This window comes from Hyaena hyaena, unplaced genomic scaffold (genome assembly GCF_003009895.1).
Source record: "Hyaena hyaena isolate Hyena2069 unplaced genomic scaffold, ASM300989v1 scaffold_491, whole genome shotgun sequence".
NCBI lineage: Eukaryota > Metazoa > Chordata > Mammalia > Carnivora > Hyaenidae > Hyaena > Hyaena hyaena.
The window spans coordinates 10,602-31,276 of record NW_024081114.1 but is presented as its reverse complement, the minus strand read 5'-3'; the positions used below and the strand labels follow the sequence as shown (position 1 = coordinate 31,276).

At 39.3% G+C, this 20,675-nt stretch overlaps 1 protein-coding gene and 1 long non-coding RNA gene across 2 annotated transcripts in view; both read right to left on the bottom strand.

Moving 5' to 3' along the window:
* The window catches only part of LOC120246716, a 10,338-nt gene extending 3,671 nt beyond the window's left edge, over window positions 1-6,667 (bottom strand). Inside the window, exon 1 of the long non-coding RNA XR_005532114.1 lies at window positions 6,656-6,667. This is a non-coding gene — a long non-coding RNA (uncharacterized LOC120246716). The remainder of the gene's footprint in view (window positions 1-6,655) is intronic.
* Window positions 319-1,601, bottom strand: LOC120246714 (ubiquitin-conjugating enzyme E2 E3-like). The gene has a single exon (XM_039254350.1). The coding sequence runs from the start codon at window positions 1,481-1,483 to the stop codon at window positions 860-862; it is 624 nt and encodes a 207-aa protein (XP_039110281.1). The 5' UTR covers window positions 1,484-1,601; the 3' UTR covers window positions 319-859.
* Window positions 6,668-20,675: the final 14,008 nt, after the last annotated feature.

Below are 20,675 nucleotides of genomic sequence, written 5' to 3'. Positions count from 1 at the left end.
AGATTCCTGAGTGAGGCGCGATTTTATATTATCTTTCGCTCAAATACCGTCTTATCAAAGTAGAGCTTTATGTGTTTTGAAATCAATGGTTTAAAACTCAGTTTTGCATATTTAAGTTCATTATATTTTCTCATCAGTACTTCAAGGGAAAAAAAAACTCTACACATTTAACAAGATTTCAAATGTTTTCAACTTAACAATTCATTTATTTGTACTGGTCCTTAGTAGTCAATCTTCATATCCGCATTTTTATCTCGTCAACAATCATCTCAGAGACACCTTCTAACAAGATTGACTTAAAATATTACGACAGGAAACTATGCCTTCAGGAGCATGTTTATTGTGTTTGAGATGATACATCAGGTGCTCTCTGAGCTACAAAGGGTAAAAGGAAATCCTCTCATTACAAACTGACAAAGGTAAAAGGTAAAACATTTTTCACAACAGCATGAACCACATACTCAGAAATAGATCTGGGTTTAATACAAATGACATAATTCCTAGTCATCTACGGCTACTTTTATAACTTCATACAGATAATGAATTAGGCTAAAATGCACTATAATATTTGGTAGACTTCAGGACCAGTATCCTTAGTACATCACAAAATACATTTTGATATCCCAAAGAAGCAAGACTTGCAAGTAGGCGTTTTAAACATAACTAATCTACAGCTACAAAGTTCTACTCTTGATAGCATTTACCTTTTTGGGGAGTCTCCCAGTCTCCAAAGGATAAAAGCAGAGAGTAGAATCAGTATAACATATACACAGAAGTCCGTATTGTAAAGGCTATAAAGATCTGCAGCACAGTGAGAAGAGGCCCTCTGCCCCTTCACACTGCACACAAATTATGTGAATTATGTGGCGTATCTCTTGGTCCACTGTCTGGCTATCCTGTCATGTTCTGCTCTGTTGGTCAAATACTGAGTGGCTATGCTTCCAACCAGAGGATCCGCAGGATTGCAATCTGTCAAAAGAGAACAAATCGACAGCAAAACCTTTGAAATAGTCAAAGCAGGACTCCAGTTGTCTTTAAGGATGTCCAGACAGATGACTCCCTGACTGTTGATGTTGCAGTGATAGATTCTCGTGCGGAAAGTAACCTTTGGTGGCTTAAATGGATAATCAGATGATAAAGTGATATCCAGAAAAAACACACCACCTTCATATACAGAACCTGGTGGACCAAGTATAGTCGATCTCCATTCATAAATGTTATCTCCTTTAGGCCCAGCACTGCAGTTAGGAGGAGGATCGAGAGTTATTTCAGCTAGCTCCTTCTGAATTCTTTTAGCACTAGTGGATAACTTAGCAGTGGTTTTGCTAGAGAGTTTGGTGTTTTTCTTCTGCTGGGTGGCAGAAGGTTTTCTTTCTTCTTGTTCCTCAGGCTCTGGAGCGGCTGGGTCTCGTTGGTCCGCATCTGAACTACCACTGCTGGTGCTGGGGCTCTCATCATCGGACCTTTGCCTATCACTGGACATCTTGGTGAAGTTATTTCTTGGAAAACTCGGCCGCCCGCCCGGCCCGCTCGCACGCCGCTACGGTGTGGGGGAGGGAGAGAGAAAAAAATCCTTCCTTAAGGAAATGGAGGCAGCTGGGGGGGGGGGGACCTATTATATATTCTTTCACAACCTTTTTTCTTTTTCATAATGTTTCTTAATTGTAATTAAAACTGTGTAACATAAGTCGACCATCTTAGACACTTTGAAGTGTACAGATACATAGCATTCGGTATATTTACATTGTTGGGGTACAATATCCAGAAAATTTTTTGTAAATAATTTATTGTCAAGTTATCTAACATACAGTGTAAACAGTGTGCTTTTAGTTTTGGGGGTAGGTTCCCATAATTCATCCCATACATACAACACCCAGTGCTCTTCCCAGCAAGTGCCCTCCTTAATGTCCATCACCCATTTCCCCCTACCCCACCACCCCAACCCTCAGTTTTTCTCCGCATTGAAGAGTCTATTATGGGTTGACTCCCTCTATTTGAAACTATTTAAAAACAGTTTCTAACAGAACTCTTTGAAAAATCTTGCAAAACTGAAACTCTATACTCATTAAACAACTCCCCATTTCTCTATTACCTGGCAACCACTGTTCTACTTTTCCATGAATTTGACCACTCTGATACCTTACAGAAGTGGAATCATACAATATTTGTCGTACAATATTATGACTGGCTTATTTTACTTAGCATAATGTCATCAAGGTTCACCCATGTTGTAGCATATGTCATAATTTCCTTCTTTCTTAAGGTGGAGTAATATCTCATTGTAGGTGTGTTAACACATTTTGTTTATTCAGACCTCTTTTGCTGGACATTTGGTTTGCTTCCATTTCTTGGTCACTGAAGGCTGTTAGGAACATGGGAGCGCAAGGATCTCCTCAAGATCCCGTTTTCAACTCCACCAAAAAAAACTACTAGAACTGATAAATGAATTCGGTAAGGTCACAGGATACAAAATCAAGGTACAGAAATCTCTTGCATTTCTATCTATACACTAATCACCAAGCACCAGAAAGAGCAATTAAGAAAACAAACCCATTTATAATTGCAGCAAAAAGAATAGAATACCTAGGAGTAAACTTCACAAAGGAGGTGGAAGATCTATCTCGTGAACTGCAAGAACAAATATTGTTAAAATGTTCATGTTACCCAAATCAGTCTACTGATTTAATGAAATCTCTATCATAATACCAAAAGTATTTTTTCATACAACTAGAACAAATAATATTAAAATTTGTATGGAAACATAAAACCCAAATAGCCAATGTCCTCAAATAGCCAAAGAAATCTTGGAGGGGGGGGACAAAAAAACGAAAAACCAAAGCTGCAGGCATCACAATACCAGACTTCAAATTATATTACAATGCTGTAGTGATCAAAACAGCATTGCACTGTCACAAAAAATAGACACAGAGATAGATGAATGGAATGGATCAGAAATACCAGAAATAAACCACAACTGTATGGTCAATTAACCTTGAACAAAGCAGGAAAGAATATTCAATGGGAAAAAGATAGTCTGTTTGACAAATGGTGCTGGGAAAACTGGACAACTTGCAAAAGAAGGAAACTAGAGCACTTCCTTACACCATACACAAAAATAAACTCACAATGGATAAAAGACCTATACATGAGACTTGAAGCCATAAAAATCCTGTAAGAGAGCACAGGCAGTAATTCTCTGACATCGGCTATAACATATTTCTGCATATGTCTCCTGGAGCAAAGGAAACAAAAACAAAAATACACTATTGGGACCCTATCAAAATAAAAACTATATAAAGAACTTCTACTACTCAAGATCAAAAAAACAAATATTCCAAGTAAAAACAAGGGCAGAGGATCTGAACTGCTATTTCTCCAAAGAAGACATAACGACGGCCAACAGACAGATGAAAAGATACTCAACATCATTCATCAACAGGAAAATGCAAATCAAAACCACAATGAGATATCACCTCACACCTGTCAGACTGGCTAAAATCAAAAACACAAGAAACCACTAATTTTGGTGATGATATGGAGGAAAAGGAAGCCTCATGTACAGTTGGTGGGAATGCAAATTGGTGTAGCCACTGTGGAAGACAGCATGAAGGTTCCTCAAAAAACTAAAGATAAAACCACTTTACAATCCAGTAATCATATTACTGGGAATTTACCCAAAGAGTACAAAAATACTACTTTGTAGGGATATATGCACCTCTATGTTTCTTGTAGTGTTATTTGCAAAATCCAAATTATGGAAACATCCCAGGTTCCATCTATAGGTGAATGGATAAAGAAGATGTGGTATATGTGTGTGTGTGTGGTTGGAGGGAGTGTTTGATGGATGTTATTCAGCCTTAAAAAAGAATGAGACCTTGCCATTTGCAACAACATACATGGGTCTAGAGATTATAATGCTAAGCAAAAGAAGCCAGTCAGAGAAAGACAAATACCAGATGGTTTCGCTCACATGTGGAAATTAAGGAACAAAACAAACCAACAAAGGGGAGAAAAGGAGAAGGAAACCAAAACACAGACTCTTAAGGAGAGAGAACAAACAGGTGGTTACCAGAGGGAGGTGGATGGGAGATGGGTGAAACAGGTAAAGGGGATTAAGAGTACACTTCTCTTCATAAGCAAGGAGTAATGCATGGCATTACTGAATCACTGTATTGCACAACTAAAACGTACAATGTTAACGTTCACTCTGTTCTACATAACATTTCATGTTAACGACACTGGAACGAAAATAAAGTAAAATAATCTTTAAATTTTCTCAAAAGGATCCTGCTTTCAATTTTTTAGGTATATACACAGAAGTGGAATATATTCTATTTTTAATGTTTTGAGTAACTGTCATGCTGTTTTCCATAGCAGCTGCACCATTTTAAGTTCCCACCAATAATGCCTACATCCTTGTCAGCACCTATTCACCTATTATTTTCTGGGTTTTGATAGGAGTCACCCCAACAAATATGACCTAGTATCTTTCTCTTTTTCTTTTTTCTTTAGTTTAGTTTCTGCTTTTGTTTTTGCTTGCTTTCGTTTCCTTTATCTTTTCTTTTTACATCCTAATTGCACTTTAATGGTTTTGTCCAACACTGAATCGACAGTTTTCTTCCTTTCTAGTCTTTTTTTTTATAATAGTTTATTGTCAACTTGGTTTCCATATAACACCCAGTGCTCATTCCCACAAGTGCCCTCCTACATGCCCATCAACCCCTTCCCCTCCCCCCCATACCCATCAGTCATCAGTTTGTTCTCAGCATTCAAGAGTCTCTCATGGTTTGCCTCCCTCCCCCTCCCCCACTATTTCCCCCCTTCTTCTCCCCCACTATCCTCCGTTAAGTTCCTCCTAATCCTCCTATACGTGCAAACATATAGTAGCTATCCTACTCTGCCTGACTTATTTCGCTCAGCATAACACCCTCAAGTTCCATCCATGTTGCTACACATGGTCAGATTTCATTCTTTCTCATTGCCATGTATTCCATCATCAAGATGAAAAGCTTCTGCATGGCAAAGAAAACAATCCATGAAACTAACAGGCAACCGACAGAATGGGAAAAGATAGTTGCAAATGACATATCAGATAAAGGGTTAGTATCTCTTCCAGTCTTTTGCATCATCTAAAAGTGTTAAATGTTTCACGGTGCAGGTGGTATTAGAAAAACCTATAATTATTCCTGATTTGGACATTTCACAAGACAATCCAAGCAAAGATTTTATAATACAAAATAAATGATAGCACATTTTATCTTTGCCTTTGTGAAACTTTATGACGTTGTTCTGCAAACATATGTTTTCTTTGCATACAGACCTAGGGGAAAGAAAAGATAGCCATCTTAATCTGTATATACAGTGATATATACATCTTATTAGATGTATTAGATTTCCCCCCTCCATTTAGATAAATGAGTTGCAAGGAGGAAAGTGAATAGTTGGCTAACTGCTTACTTCATTCAGACTGCCATAGACTTGGCCTCCAGGATGGATATGTGATTGGAATTAAATTATTAAACTAATATAAAAGTTCCATTTGCAATCTTACCATCCTACTTTGCTACCCTTATTCACGGGAGTGGAGCGTCCCTGTCTCTCGGGTCTACGTAAGTAAATATTCAGTAAAACATGAAACACTTCTTAGCTTGGAGAGGCAAACATCTAGTTAAAAGCTAAATGACATCTATTATTCCAAACAGCACGAACAATGACAGCTGGCAGCGGGGTAAGGTTGACCTGTTCACAGCTCAGCAAGTGGAAACAATTTGTTAGTGAGCAGCTATCTCACTGTGGTTTGATTTGCATGTCCCTAATGATTAGTATGCTGAGCATCTTTCAAAAGCTTTTTGGCTATGATTGTATGATTTTTAAAAGGATAGTTTAAAAAGTCAGTGTAATTTAGATGCTAAGAATGTAAGAAAATGCAGTGGGGCTACAGGGGAGGCAAACTAGGATGCTCACAAGATTGCCGTACCTTTTTAGAAAGCAAACTTTCAGTATCTGGTGATATGTAAAATGTGCCATAGGCTGGCATCCAGCAAGTCCAGTTTTAGTTTTCCATTTTCTCCAATGGAAACAGAAGGACTAGTATGAAGATATATATAAAAAATGTTTAATGCAAGATTATTATAATAGCAGACCATCTGGAAACAGAGTGGATGTTCACCAATAATGCAAACGTTAAATTATGGTAATCCATAATATAGATAGCAGGCTGGTTTTGCAGAAGAAAGAATTTCATTTCTATGTACTGATCTAAATAGAAACTAATGATACATTACTAGGTTAATGAAAGGCTGGGCTGAAGAGTAATGTATACGATCTCATAGGTCTCATTTGCATTTACAAAAAATGGAAGCAAAATATATATGTGCATATTACTGAATATATTTGTCAGGAACAGACTAAATACAGAAGGTTAGGGGAGATTATTAACCCTTTTTAAAATCTATCCACCAATTGACTTTTTTCCTAACGTTTATTTATTTTTAGAGAGAGCGGGAGAGAGCACGGGAGAGAAAGGGCGAGAAAGAGAATCCCAAACAGGCTCCCTACTATCAGCGCAGAGCCGGACATGGGGCTCAAACTCACAAACCACGAGATCATGACCTGAGCCAAAATCAAGGGTCTGACACTTAACTGACGGAGCCACGGAGGTTCCCCACCAATTGACTTATTTAAATGAGCATGATTTGTTATATTTCTTATAAACAAAAGCAGTAAAGTTTAAAGAAAAAGGAGTAAATATATTTTAGCAGGCCTGTTTGGATCACAGTGACTATATGATCCCCTCTGAAAAAAACTGACCCTCTACTTGCCGCAGGAGGACCTCAGATGACATCTTGAGATGGACCTGAGACAGGGAAGTTGGAAAAGAGTAGTGAGAGAATCTGGAATAACTAGGAAAGGACATAGAAACAGTAGACAAGGATCGGACCCCTACAGAAAGGGGGTCTGTGACCAGAGCTTCAACAAGAGAGATGACCAAGTAAAGACCTCAGTTCGTATTTGTTCAGAGCGTTGTGGTTTCCAAAACTGTTCTCACATACATATTCTTATAACATTCTCACAGTAAGGAAAGGTAGGGCAGGTCTATCATCCTTACTTTTGATGAGAGGAAAAGAGGGCCCAAAGACCAAGTGTGTGACATGGCCAAGGTCATGCAGCTTGGAAGTGACAGAATGTAACGTCACTCATCATCAGAGAAATACAACTCAAAACCACAGAGAGATATCACACTACACCAGTTAGAGTGGCTAAATTCAAAAGGGCAAGAAACAACAGGTGCTGGTGGGGATGCGGAAAAAAACGAACCCTCATGCAATGCACTGTTGTTGGGAATGCAAACTGGTGCCACCAGTGGAGCTTCCTCAAAAAGGTTAAATAGAACTCCCATAGGATCCAGTAATTCCACCTTTGGGTACTTACCTAAAGAAAATGAAAACCCTAATTCAAAGAAATTTATATTCATGCGGCATCATTTATAGTAACCAATATATGGATGCCACCTAAGCATCCATCAGTAGACGAATGGATAAGAAAAATATGGAATTTATATATATAACATACACACACACACACCATGAAATATTACACTGCCATAAAAAATGATGAGATTGTGTCATTTGAGATGACATGGATGGACCCAAAGCGTTTTCTTCCGAGTTACATAATAAGTCAGACTGAGAAAGACAAATACCATATGACTCTACTCATGAGTGGAATCTAAAAAAAAAAAAAAAAAAAAGAATAAACTAAAAGCAAAATCAGCTCTATAAATACAAAGGACAAATTGACGGTTGCCAGAGGATGGAGTGTCAAGGCAAAATGGGTGACGGGGAGTGGGAGATAGAGGCTTCCAGATATGGAATGTTAAGTCATGGGAATAAAAGGCACAGCATAAGGAATACAGTCAGTGATCTTGTACTAGCAATGTAACATGAGAGATGCTAACTACATTTATGGTGAACATAGAATAATGTATACACTCATCAAATCAAAACAGGAAAGGATAGGAAAAGAAAAAAAGAAATGAAACGGAAGGAAATGGAAAGGAAAAGAAACTGGGTATTTGATTTTTGAATTTAAAGATATATTTGCCACTTTTAGAATGTTTTCAAACTCAAATGAAATAATAGATATGGAAGAAGTTTTCAACACTATGAAGTATTCAGAATTATGAGAGCTTCTGTTATTATTTGTATTTTTCAGTTGGCATTGACTCAAAACTTCAAGTTTCTCTGCCCTTCTAACTTTTTTGTTAAAGCGTTAATCATCTATACACAAGCATCTTTTTGCCCTTGGAGTAAGTGCCATTTAAAATACATCAACCTGGGGCGCCTGCGTGGCTCAGTCGGTTAAGTGTCTGACTCTTGATTTCAACTTAGGTCATGATCTCACTGTTCATGAGATTGAGTCCCACATCAGGCTGTATGCTGATAGTGCGGAGCCTACTTGGCTTTCTCTCTCACCCTCTCTCTCTCTGCCCCTCTAACTTGTGCGCCCATGCTTTCTCTCAAAATAATTAAACATTTTAAAAACCAATCAATAATATCGTCAATCTGAATTTTTCCTAATAATGACACATAGGTAATTCAAAACTTGGATTGAGAAGAGGGGTGTGGAGAAGGAAAATATTAATTTACATTTGTGAGGGCTTTTTCCACAGCCCCAGTTTCATGCAGTGTAAAAACGAAGACCTTAAGAAATTTCATCTTCACTTTAGTGCTTTTAATCGTAAGGATACCGATTCCTTTGAAAATAAAGCCCACACTTTTTTTGGTGTAAATGGATCGTGAAAAAATATGCAGTGTCTCCTTCACACAACTTTCCACTAGATCCCTGCTAAATTGGTGTCCAGAGATACCATGGCAAAATTCAGTGGAACAACTGGGATATCACCTAGAGGAGAAAGACAGGGTGGCGGAAAGTAGGTGGAAGTTACAACAAGGTCATGTCATACACACTCACAAAGAACTATCTGATCAGTACTCAAAATTAGAATTGTCCATGCGAACCCCTTAGTTGTTCCCTAACAATACACAGTAATCAGTAGAGTTTTCCTTAGAAGCTTATTTTGTTGCTCAAAAAAAGAACAATTAGGTTTCTAAGCAAACTTCAGACGAGCTTTTGATTTTCTCTAATAACTAACTGCATTTCTTCATTAGAGGGTTTTCTGAATTTTACATCCCTCTTATCTCTCAGGACATACTGTAGCAAAGCACTTGCTTATCGCCTCCAATTATCACATCATTTTTTAAAAAATAGTTTACTGTCAAGTTGGTTTCCATATAACTTAACCCAGTGCTCAGTCCCACAAGTTCCTTCCTCCATGCCCATCACCCCCTTTCCCTCCCCCCCATATCCATCAGACTTCAGTTTGTTTCTCCGCATTCAAGAGTCTCTCATGGTTTGCTTCCCTCCCTCTCCGCCCCTATTCCCACCTTCTTCTCCCCCACGGTCCTCCGTTAAGTTCCTCCTAATCCTCCTATACGTGCAAACATATGATATTTGTCCTTCTCTGCCTGACTTATTTCGCTCAGCATAACACCCTCAAGGTCCATCCATGTTGCTACACATGGCCAGATTTCAATGTTTCTCATTGCCATGTAGTACTCCATTGTATAGATAAACCACATCTTCTTGATCCATTCGTCTGTTGTTGGACACTTAAGGCTCTTTATATGTTTTACCTATTGTTGAGAGTGCTGCTATGAACATTAGGGTACATGTGCTCCTATGCATCAGCATTTCTGTATCCCTTGGGTAAATTCCTAGCAGTGCTATTGCTGGGTCATAGTGGAGTTCTATTGTTAAGTTTTTGAGGAACCTCCACACTGTTTTCCAGAGGGGCTGCACCAGTTTGCATTCCCACCAACAGTGTAGGAGGGTGCCCGTTTCTCCACATCCTTGCCAGCATCTAGACTTCTCTGATTTGCTCATTTTAGCCACTCTGACTGGGTAGTAATGACATTTTAACTACATTTATTCTTCCAATCCATGAGAATGGAATGTTTTTCCATTTCTTTGTGTCTTCTTCAATTTCCTTCATAAGTTTTCTATAGTTTCATCATACAGATCTCTTATATCCTTGGTTAGGTTTATTCCTAGGTATTTTATGGTTTTTTGTGCAATTGTGAATGGGATCAGTTTCTTGATTTCTCTTCCTCTTGCTTCATTTTTGGTGTATAAAAATGCAACCAATTTCTCTACATTTATTTTGTAACCTGCAACTTTGCTGAATTCTTGGATCAGTTCTAGTAGGCTCTCGTAGAGTCTGTCGGGTTTTCTATGTAGGGTATCATGTCCTCTGCAAACAGTGAAAGTTTGACTTCTTCTTTGCCAATTCTGATGCCTTTTATTTCCTTTTGTTGTCTGATGGCTGATGCTAGGACTTCCAGCACTATGTTAAACAACAGTGGTGACAGAGGACATCCCTGTCATGTTCCTGATCTCAGGGGCAAAGCTCTCAGTTTTTCCCCGTTGAGGATGATGTTAGCTGAGGGCTTCTCATATATGGCTTTTATGATGTTTAAATAAGTTCCTTCTATCCCGACTTTCTCGAGGGTATTTTTTTTTCCAAATGTTTTATTTCTAGGAGAGAGAGAGAGAGAGACAGCACGAGCAGGGGAGGGTCAGAGAGAGAGGGAGTCACAGACTGAAACAGGCTCCAGGCTCTGAGCTGGCAGTCAGCACAGAGCCCGACGCGGGGCTCAAACCCACGAACCGCGAGATCATGACCTAAGCGAATGTGAGACGCTCAACCGACTAAGCCACCCAGGCGCCCCTCGAGGGTCTTTATTAAGAAGGGATGCTGTATTTTGTCAAATGCTTTACCTGCATCTATTGACAGGATCATATGGTTTTTATCTTTTCTTTTGTTGATGTGATGTATCACATTGATTGATTTGCGAATGTTGAACCAGCCCTGTAACCCAGGAATGAATCCCACTTGATCTTGGTGGATAATTCTTTTTATGTGCTATTGGATTCGGTTTGCAAGTATCTTGTTAAGGATTTTTGCATTTGTATTCATCAAGGATATTGGCCTTTAGTTCTTCTTTTTGGCTGGGTCTCTGTCTGGCTTGGGAATCAGTGATGCTGGCTTCACAAAATGAGTCCGGAAGTTTTCCTTCCATTTCTATTTTTTGGAATAACTTGAGAAGAATGGGTATTAATTCTGTTTGAAATGTCTGGTAGAATTCTCCAGGGAAGCCATCTGGTCCAAGGCTCTTATTTGTTGGGAGATTTTGATAACTGATTAGATTTCCTCACTTGTTATGGGTCTGTACAGGCTTTCTATCTCTTCCTGTGTGAATTTTGGAAGTGAGTGTGTTTAGGAATTTGTCCATTTCTTCTAAGTTGTCCAGTTTGTTGGCATATAGTTTTTCATAGTATTCCCTGAGAATTGCTTGTATTTCTGAGGGGTTTCTTGTAATAAGTCCATTTTCATTCATGATTTTGCATATTTGAGTGCTCTCTCTTTTCTTTTTGAGAAGCCTGGCTAGAGGTTTGTCAACTTTGTTTATTTTCTCAAAAAACTAACTACTGATTTCATTGATCTGTTCAACTGTTTTTGTTTGTTTGTTTGTTTGTTTCTATATTGTTTATTTCTGCCCTGATTTGTATTATTTCTCTTCTTCTACTGGGTTTGGGGTGCTCTTGTTGCTCTCCCTCTAGTTCCTTTAGGTGCACTGTTAGATTTTGTAGTTGTGCTTTTTCTAATTTCTTGAAATAGGTCTGGAGTGCAATGTACTTTCCTCTTAGGACTGCCTTCGCCACATCCCATAGAGCTTGGATTGTTGTATTTTCACTTTTATTTGTTTCCATATATTTTTTAATTTCTTATCTAATTGCCTGATTGGCCTATTCGTTCTTTAGTAGGGTGTTCTTTAACCTCTATGTTTTTGGAGGTTTTCCAGTCTTCTTCTTGTGATTGATTTCAAGTTTCTTATCATTGTGATCTGAAAGTGTGCATGGTATGATCTCAATTCTTTTATATTTATTGAGGGCTGCTTTATGTCCCAGTATGTGATCTGTCTTGGAATGTGCCAAGTGCACTTGAGAAGAAAGTGAATTCCATACCCTCAGGATATAGAGTTCTAAATATATCTGTCAAATCTACCTGGTCCAATGTGTCATTTAAGTCCATTGTGTCTTTATTGATTTTCTGTGTACTTGATCTCTCCATTGCTGTAAGTGGAGTATTAAAGTCCCCTGCTATTAGAATGTTTTTATCGATAAGAGTGTTTCTGTTTGTGATTGTTTTATATATTTAGGTGCTCCCATATTCGGTGTGTATTCATATATAATTGTTACCTCTTCCTGATGGATACACCCTGTCATTATTATCTAATGCCCTTCTTCATCCCTTGTTCTTGTCTTTACTTTAAAGTCCAGTTTGTCTGATATAAGTATAGCTACTCCAGCTTTTTTTGTTTTTACTTTCAGTAGCATGATAGATATTTCTCCATCCACTTACTTTCAATCTGAAGGTGTCTTCCAGGCTAAATTGAGTTTCATGTAGACAGCAAATAGATGGATTTTGTTTTTTTTATCCATTCTGCTACCCTATGTCTTTTGATTGGGGCATTTAGTCCATTTACATTCAGTGTTATTATTGAAATATGGGTTTAGAGTCATTGTGTCCTTTGTGGGATTCATGCTTGTGTTGTGTATCTAGCATCTTGCATTCCTTGCAACACTTCCCTCAGAGAGTCCTGCTCAGGATTTCTTGTAGAGCTGGTTTAGTGGTGACACATTCTTTCAATTTTCGTTTCTTTGGAAAGACTTTTATCTCTCCTTCTATTCTGAATGACAGCCTTGCTGGATAGAGGATTCTTGGCTGCATATTTTTTTCTGTTCATCACATTGAAGATTTCCTGCCATTCCTTTCTGGCCTGCCAAGTTTCAGTAGATAGGCCTGTCACCACTCTGATAGGTTTCCCTCTGTATGTTAGGGCCCTTTTATCCCTAGCTGTTTTCAGAATTCTTTCTTTGTCCTTATATTTAGCCAGTTTCACTATGAAATGTCGTGCAGAAGATCGATTCAAATTACGTCTGAGGGGAGTTTTCTCTGCCTCTTGGACTACAACGTCTATTTCCTTCCCCAGATTGGGAAAGTTCTCTGCTATAATTTGTTCCAGGACTCCTTCAGCGCCTTTCCCTCTCTCTTCCTCTTCTAGAATTCCTATCATATGGATATTATTCCATTTGATTGTATCGCTGAGCTCTCGAACTCTGCTTTCATGTTCCTGTATCAGTTTCTCTTTTTCTCAGCTTCCTCTTTTGCTTTGTGTCTTCTAAGTCACTTATTCTCCTTTCTGCCTCTTCAATCCATGCACTAGATGCCTCCATTTTATTTGGCATCTCATTTATAGCATTTTTTAATTTATCACAACAATTTTTAAGCTCCATAGTCTTTGTAGTAATAGTTTCTCTGATGTCTTCCATGCCTTTTTAAGCCCAGCGATTAATTTTATGACTATTGTTCTAAATTCTTGTTCAGTTATGCTGCTTATATCTTTTTTGAGCAGTTCTTTAGCTGTCAATTCTTCCCGGAATTTCTTTGGAGGAGAATTCTTTCGTTTCATCATTTTGGTTAGCTTCCTATCTCTTGTTAGTTTTAAAAAGCTTGTTATGCACTCTGCACCTATGAGTGCTGCTGTACCAAAGAAGGCTCTTTGACTGTCCAGGGCCTGTCCATTCAGAAAATATTCTTTGAATGGTCTCTCTTGGTCTCTCTTGTTGAGACCTTGGTTATTTTATTTTCCTACTCATAGTCGTATTTGGGACTCTCTACCATGTGTACTTTGGCTTGTTTCTTGAGGTAGCCCTTGAAGAAATGAAAACAGACAGACAAACACACAGGGAACAAAGGCACACAAACGCACAGACAAATCCAACAAACACGCAAACCGAAAGGGAAAAAGAAAAGAGAAAAGAGGAAGGAGGGAAGGCGAATAATAAGAAATAAAAATACATAAAAGAAAAAAAGAAGAAAAGAAAAGGAAAAAAGAAGAAACCCAATAGACAAAGAGCAGTTTAAAGCATGTACGCAGATTTCCCAGCTACAAATAAATAGCCGGGTGTATGCAGTGCTACTGGAAGAGCATAGAGAAAAAGAGAAATAACGGGGCGGGGTTGAAGCAAAACTGGAAATGAAATGAGCAGGCAGAAGGAATAAGAGGCTTTTTTCAAAGAGTGAAAGAGTGGAATATGGTTGGAGAAGAGGCAAAAGAAATGACGATGATGTTATCCAGAGAAACGATATAGTCTGATTACTCCAGAGAGAAAGAAATGAAAAGGTAAGTAGGTGTAGAATTTACATCTAGAGAATGGATTAAATGTGACTGTTTAATTAAGCCAGTGACCAGAATTAATCAGGGCAGTGCATCCTAGTTGGTCTTGCCCTGGCTCCAGTAAAAAAAAAATAAAATAAAAACAGAAGGAGGAGAAGGAGGAGGAGAAGGAGGAGGAGAAGGAGGAGGAGAAGGAGGAGGAGAAGGAGGAGGAGAAGGAGGAGGAGGAGAAGAAGAAAGAAGAAGAAGAAAGAAGAAGAAGAAGAAGAAGAAGAAGAAGAAGAAGAAGAAGAGGAAGAGGAAGAGGAAGAGGAAGAGGAAGAGGAAGAGGAAGAGGAAGAAGAAGAAGGAGGGCATGGTTTGGTCCAGTGCGACCCGCGGGAGTCCTGCCTTGGTTGTGGGGAGAAAAGTGGCGGCGCCCCAGTCTCTTCTTGAACCAAGCTTTGCAACTCACTCTTTTGGGTGTGTAACCTCCCTGTGCTGGGGGCATAGCCAAGGTGGGCCATGCTCTATATCCCAGGCCAGGCCTCGTTTCCAGATCTCAGTCTGCACACCCCATTGAAATTGCCCAAAATATAAACATGCAGGCAAGCCCCTCAGAGCAGTTTCAAGCCTCTCCTCTTCCCCATGGCGATCGAGCCAGAAGCTACTGCTCCTGTCTCCTCCAGGTTGGGCTGGCCAGCGAGGAGCAGTTTCATCTGGGGTCGCCTGGGACCAGTGCGTCCCACCTAGTGTCAGCTGGGCAGCAGGAAACCGGGTCCCTGTGTCCCGTCACCTGAAATATGAACTTGCGGTCAAATACCTCAGAGCACTGCCTTCACATTGGGGATCCAGCCGAGCCACGAGCACAAAGGCGCGGCAGCCGTGCATCCCCTCCAGGTTGAGCTGCCAAGCGGAGAGCAGTTTCCCCGGGGGTCGCCGGGGACGAGTGAGTCCCGCCTAGGATCAGCTGGAGAGCAGGAAACAGGATCCCTCTGTGTCCCGAGTGGAGGGTTTTTCTCTTCTCCAATGACAGAAACAGTGTCTTGAGCAGTTTTGGCCAGTCTTTTCTACCCCCTAGACTCACTGCAGCTCCCTGCAGAGGGGGATCCACCCCCTCCCTCTGTGTTTCTTGTCCGAGCCCGATTTTATCTTCCCCAGTTTGCACTCACGCTAGAAGGTTTTCTCAGCGGACTCTGTCTCCTTTTCTTCCAAACTCCTGGATTCTGTAAGGGTTCCTATGGCTTCAGGCCTTCTTCAGGTGAGATATTGGGGTGAGCAAAATGTACGGAGCTCCCTACTTCTCCGCCATCTTGCCTCCCCCATCACATAATTTTTAAATGTTTATAAATATCTATAAATGTCAAGTGTTTTGAAAAGATAGTCATTTCAGTAGACATTGCCTTCGAATGAAAGTGTCCTATTGGAGGGTATCAGACTGGATAATTTGGTTTTCCTCCCTAATGAGTCCCTAAATGACATTGCAAAGGAATATGGTATATCTAGCGTAAAAATAAGCATAGCGTCTATTCCACAATAACAGACCACCCGTCATAAAAGGGGATAAATAACAAAGATGATCAAGATGATCATTCCAAAAAGAGGCAGCACGAGATTCACTAATAGAGGAACAGAAAAGAAAGAAGATAAGAACATTCTGAACATTCATTCAGCAAGTATTAATTTATAGCTTTCCAAGTGCCCAATAGTGCCAGATGATAAAGATTCATATCTCTGCAAAACACAAGCTTCCCTAGATCAGCCCACGGTCTTCTGTACAATTTAATGGTGATTCTATACCACCTACCTCCATTTTAGTTTTTATAAAGTTCTTAAAAGAAAATGCTCTATTGTATGCCTCTCGATTGTCCCCTCCCCTGCATCCAATGCTTCTCTTCAATTTGTCTTCCACCCACTTACCCCAGTAAGGACACTGTCGTCTCATAGTGGATAAGCCAATGGGTACACTACAAATCTTAATCTCATGAACTCTCTGTAACTTCCGGTGACCATGCCCTCCCTATGCCCTTGTATCCATGGCACCACTCTTGGTTCTCCAATTTCCTCCTCCTTGTTCTCCTTTGCTGACTTCCTTTGTCTTCCACATCTCATAAGATGGTATTTTGTTGTGCTGTTCGTTGTTGTTCTTTCTAAACAAGACTCTCCGTGTCTGTCCCCTTCTCTTACTTTATATTCTCTCCTGGGTAAATATATCCAAATCTTGACTTCTAGTCTCCACCCCTCACCTGAGCACAGAATTCCCTCCGCCTACATATCCCGACAGCAATTTCAAATTTAACATGTCTGAAAGCTAACTCATTATTTTATCTGCCACCCTACCTGCCTTCCCCCTTCCTTCTCTATGGTATTACTCATAAGAACATACACCTATTTTCCAAGAAATCTGGAAAATACATACCTTCCTTCTTCTTGCTACCCACCACTCTCAAACTGGCAGCCAAAACCCATCAGTTATCCACATGAAATGTCTCACAAATAGATATCTTCCTCCTGATTACCACTGCAGTCAGACTCCCACCATACTTCATCAAACTGCTACAATTAAAAGAACTATCCCCGTAAATTAAAAACGGGACCAGTACATACAGCTCCCTGCTCAAAAACTTTCCATGGTTCCCACTGTCTATAGGCTGAATCCCAAAAACCTTATCATACTGCCTACAGACCCTTACAATTTAATTGCTACCAACCATTTTTGTCATACTTCCCTCTACTCGCCTACTCAGTCATATGTCTTGGCCACACAGAAGTACCTGTTCCTCCCTTAACAGGCTTGACTCTTTATTCTTGAATTATTTTCACTGTTATTGAAATATCTCCCATAGTTTCTCTGCCAGCAAAGCCCTGTCATCCGTTAAGACCTACTGGTATATGTCATCTTCCTAAGCCTCCCGGAGCAAAGTCAGGTATGCTCTCCTCTGGGCTCCCCTACATTTCATCCAGTTCTTATCAATCCTGCTTTCACAGCAGTATTTAATCAAGGTGCAATATTAGCTGATATATTTATCATCCATGCTAAATTCTGAGCTCTTCAAAGCGAGAGCCATGTCTTGGTAATCTGTAAGAATCACTGTGCAATGTTTAATTGATTACCTACTTAATCAGTGACAAAGACTCATAACCCCAAAGCTAAACTGTAAACAGAATTGTTCTTCTGAATTCAATCATATATATTTAAATCTGAAATTTCTTCAGCCTTGTAAATAAATTAATTATATGTCTTAACTACTTTTTTGGACTCTACTATGAGATCTAACATGTTTTTGTAAAAAAAAAAAAAAGTTGGCTCTCTTATCACTTTATTTGGTAGGTTTCTGATGAATTAGTATAAGTCTTCTTTTATAAAACTCTAGGTAAAAATGACTGAAAAGTCCATCAAATCTACCATACAGATAATATGCATAATGAATTCTAACTGTAATTTCTTGGTATTTGTTACCAAAAAATCTTTCATGTTGTGGTGGGAAGTTACTCAGAAAATTAGCTTTCAGGAAGTTAACATAAAGGCCAGTTTTAGCCTTTTCGTCTGCTGACATTGGAGGGTGGACTGTATCTCTTTATCCACATAGGAGTGCAATGCAAGAGGGGATGATAAGAAAGGTCAAAAGGAACACAGCCCAGAAATCAGGAAAAACATCTCCAAAGGCCTCTAAGTAACCAGGGGAGGTGTCACCAAGTCCGCACACCACAGCTGGAAGGTAAGTAAGCATCCTCTGTCAGGCACCATGCCCCTTTTGCTTATCACTATATCTCAAGTGCTTGGAACAAGGCCTAACACATAGTTGACTACCGGTAAGTATTTTTAGAAGGAAGAAACGAAGGGAGGCAGAAGGAAGGAAAGGCGAAGGAGGGAGAGAGAAAGCAAGGGAGGAAGATTTTAGGGTGTGACAGGTGTATAGAAGGTATTCATTAAGTCTTTATGGAATTATTAATCTTCTCAACTCCTAACTTTAATAATGTACATTATGTATGATTGAAACACATTAGTGATCTTGTTCATAGTGACTATGGACTGTGATTCTGACCAGAGACCCTAATTAACTTTTATTTATAAGCACTTTTAATTTAGGAGGGTCTATAAAATGAATAAAGCCTATATAACTCTGTAATGTGACATGTAAATTGGTCTTGCTGTCACATCAAGTCTTCCCATGCCTGCCTCTTAAGCTACTGAGGTTTAAAATGTCTTGCAGGAAGACTCTTTATCATTTCTTACGTTGGCCCCTCCCTCATCATCCAAAGGTACCATGTGAAAAGTAAGCTCAAATCAGAAACTGGTAAAAAGCAACTGAACAAACTCTGCCCTTTCATTGTCATCCCCAGGCCAGTTACTTTCTGAGAATCTCTTAAATATTGAAGAGCTTTACCAGACTTGTGTATTTTGTTCTGCTTAAGTCCATGGAGCTGTACTAATTTCTCTGCCATGATAAACACAGGCCTCTGTATTAGAAGAAACTTGTTGTTTCCCATGTCTGTGTTTTGTCTCTTGAACGTGAACGTTCCAAAGCCTGGAATCTGAACCCCCTGAAAGAAAAAGGAAGAAAATAAAAGAGCAATAATCAGAATCCACTGAAGAGGTAAGGAAAAATAACCTTTAGTACTGCTATCCAAAATAATACAAAACGAATTAAATCTTGAGTATTGAATGATGTCTACAATCTCTTACAGCTCTAGTTACATTATGATTCTCAGTTTTCATATAAGTAGAACATGTAATATATTGATCTACAACACTTCTGACATCAGATCTGCACCTCCATTACCATTCAAAGGCTCTGAGGACTAACAAAACTTATACAGATGTCACTGGTACTTTTAATCTATATTTAAGATTCTTCTTGTCTGGAAATTATAAATTTTCTCGTGGAAAATTATAAATGTAATCATTTGCCAGTAGAAAGAGGGAATTTAAAAAGCTGAAAGAATATCTGCCTTCTCATTCCTTCTTTTAGGTTTTGTCTCTCGCTTAAAATCAGTCAATCCAGCATCCAAGGCATCTGCTGCAGTGTAGTGATCTTGGCTGATGGGTAGAAGCAAATGCTTTTGGCTCTCAAACGAGTCTTCGGGCTCCCCAAAAATATCAGACCTCAAGGGTGACAAACTCAAATGTCTACCGGCGCTATGAAAGAATGCAAGGGAGTGAAGGTAGCCAGCCAGAGAGTGCACTGGCTTGAACGTACAAACCCCATCCAAAGGAAGAGACCCTCGTTGACTCAGCCACGTGGCATCACGCAGCAATGGAAAAGTGGTGGTGGTAAATCTGCTTGCTGATGTTTCAAGGAAAGAGAGAAACAACTGCAAAACTTTATACAAACTCTCCAAATTTTAGTTGGGGATGACTCCTTCAAATCATCAGACCAAACAACATAAGTTCGAAGGATTCATTCAGCCTGTGGGTTGTCATAATGGGACCTGTGTGGAGGATATAAAAGTCCCACTAGTTCCCAGTTCCCTCCAAAGTCCCCAGATCTCTGTCCAGTTCCGTGGCATCTAAACTCAGGGCTGGGCAAAGTTTCTCATGTTTGGCAAGGGGAATTCAGTCCCAGATAATCTTCTTGTATTGCAATTAAAACCCATTCCCTGCAAAGAAGCATGGCAGGAAGCATTACATCCTTCTATAGCTACACCAGAAACTATCAGGTCACAGATCCACAGAATTCATCTAGTGCCTCTACAGGTTGGTCCGCGATCTGCTTCGTATCACTACAGAAAACTTTTACAGACTCATTACCTAAGACTAAAATCCATGTTTGTCAAATCTGCTATCTGTAAGTCATAAGTGTGAGCATACAAAATCACAGGACGGAAAGTTAAATCGGATGGCTCTAAAGTCTGCTCTCTTGCTCCCAGCAAAATTATACAAGACTAAGGAAGAAAGATCCTTTGGCCTCTTGCATTAAGCGTAAAGTATAAATCTTGCCTTGTGTAGGGATAGCTGTTGTAGCACATAGTCTGATACATAGCCCCAGATAGATCCGACTTCTGAAATTCAAAGGAAAGAATAAATAGTTTACATAAGCACTCATGTGATAGTATCCAGCAGTAATAAATAAATAAGTAAATATGCACCGCAGAACCAAAGGATAGTAATTCCTAATTAATGTTCAGTTAATAGAAAATAATGTCATTTCCCAAAGTTAATTTTTCTACTAACTAAAGCTTTCCCTTTTACATTCCAAAGTCTTTCTAGGATAAAGAGAATTCTGTCTCAAATTTCCTTTTATTCTTTATAGAGGTGTGGGGAGCTCCTTATATCCTATAGAGTTAGTCAAGTATAATCTAGCCCTTTTTTTAGTTCTTATTTAAATTCCAGTTAGTTAACATAAAGCATAATAGTACTTTCTGGTGTATACTTTAGTGATACAACACTTC

Coding starts and splice junctions, on each gene's coding strand:
- LOC120246714 (XM_039254350.1), bottom strand. CDS start 1,483: ATGTCCAGTGATAGGCAAAGGTCCGATGATGAGAGCCCCAGCACCAGC.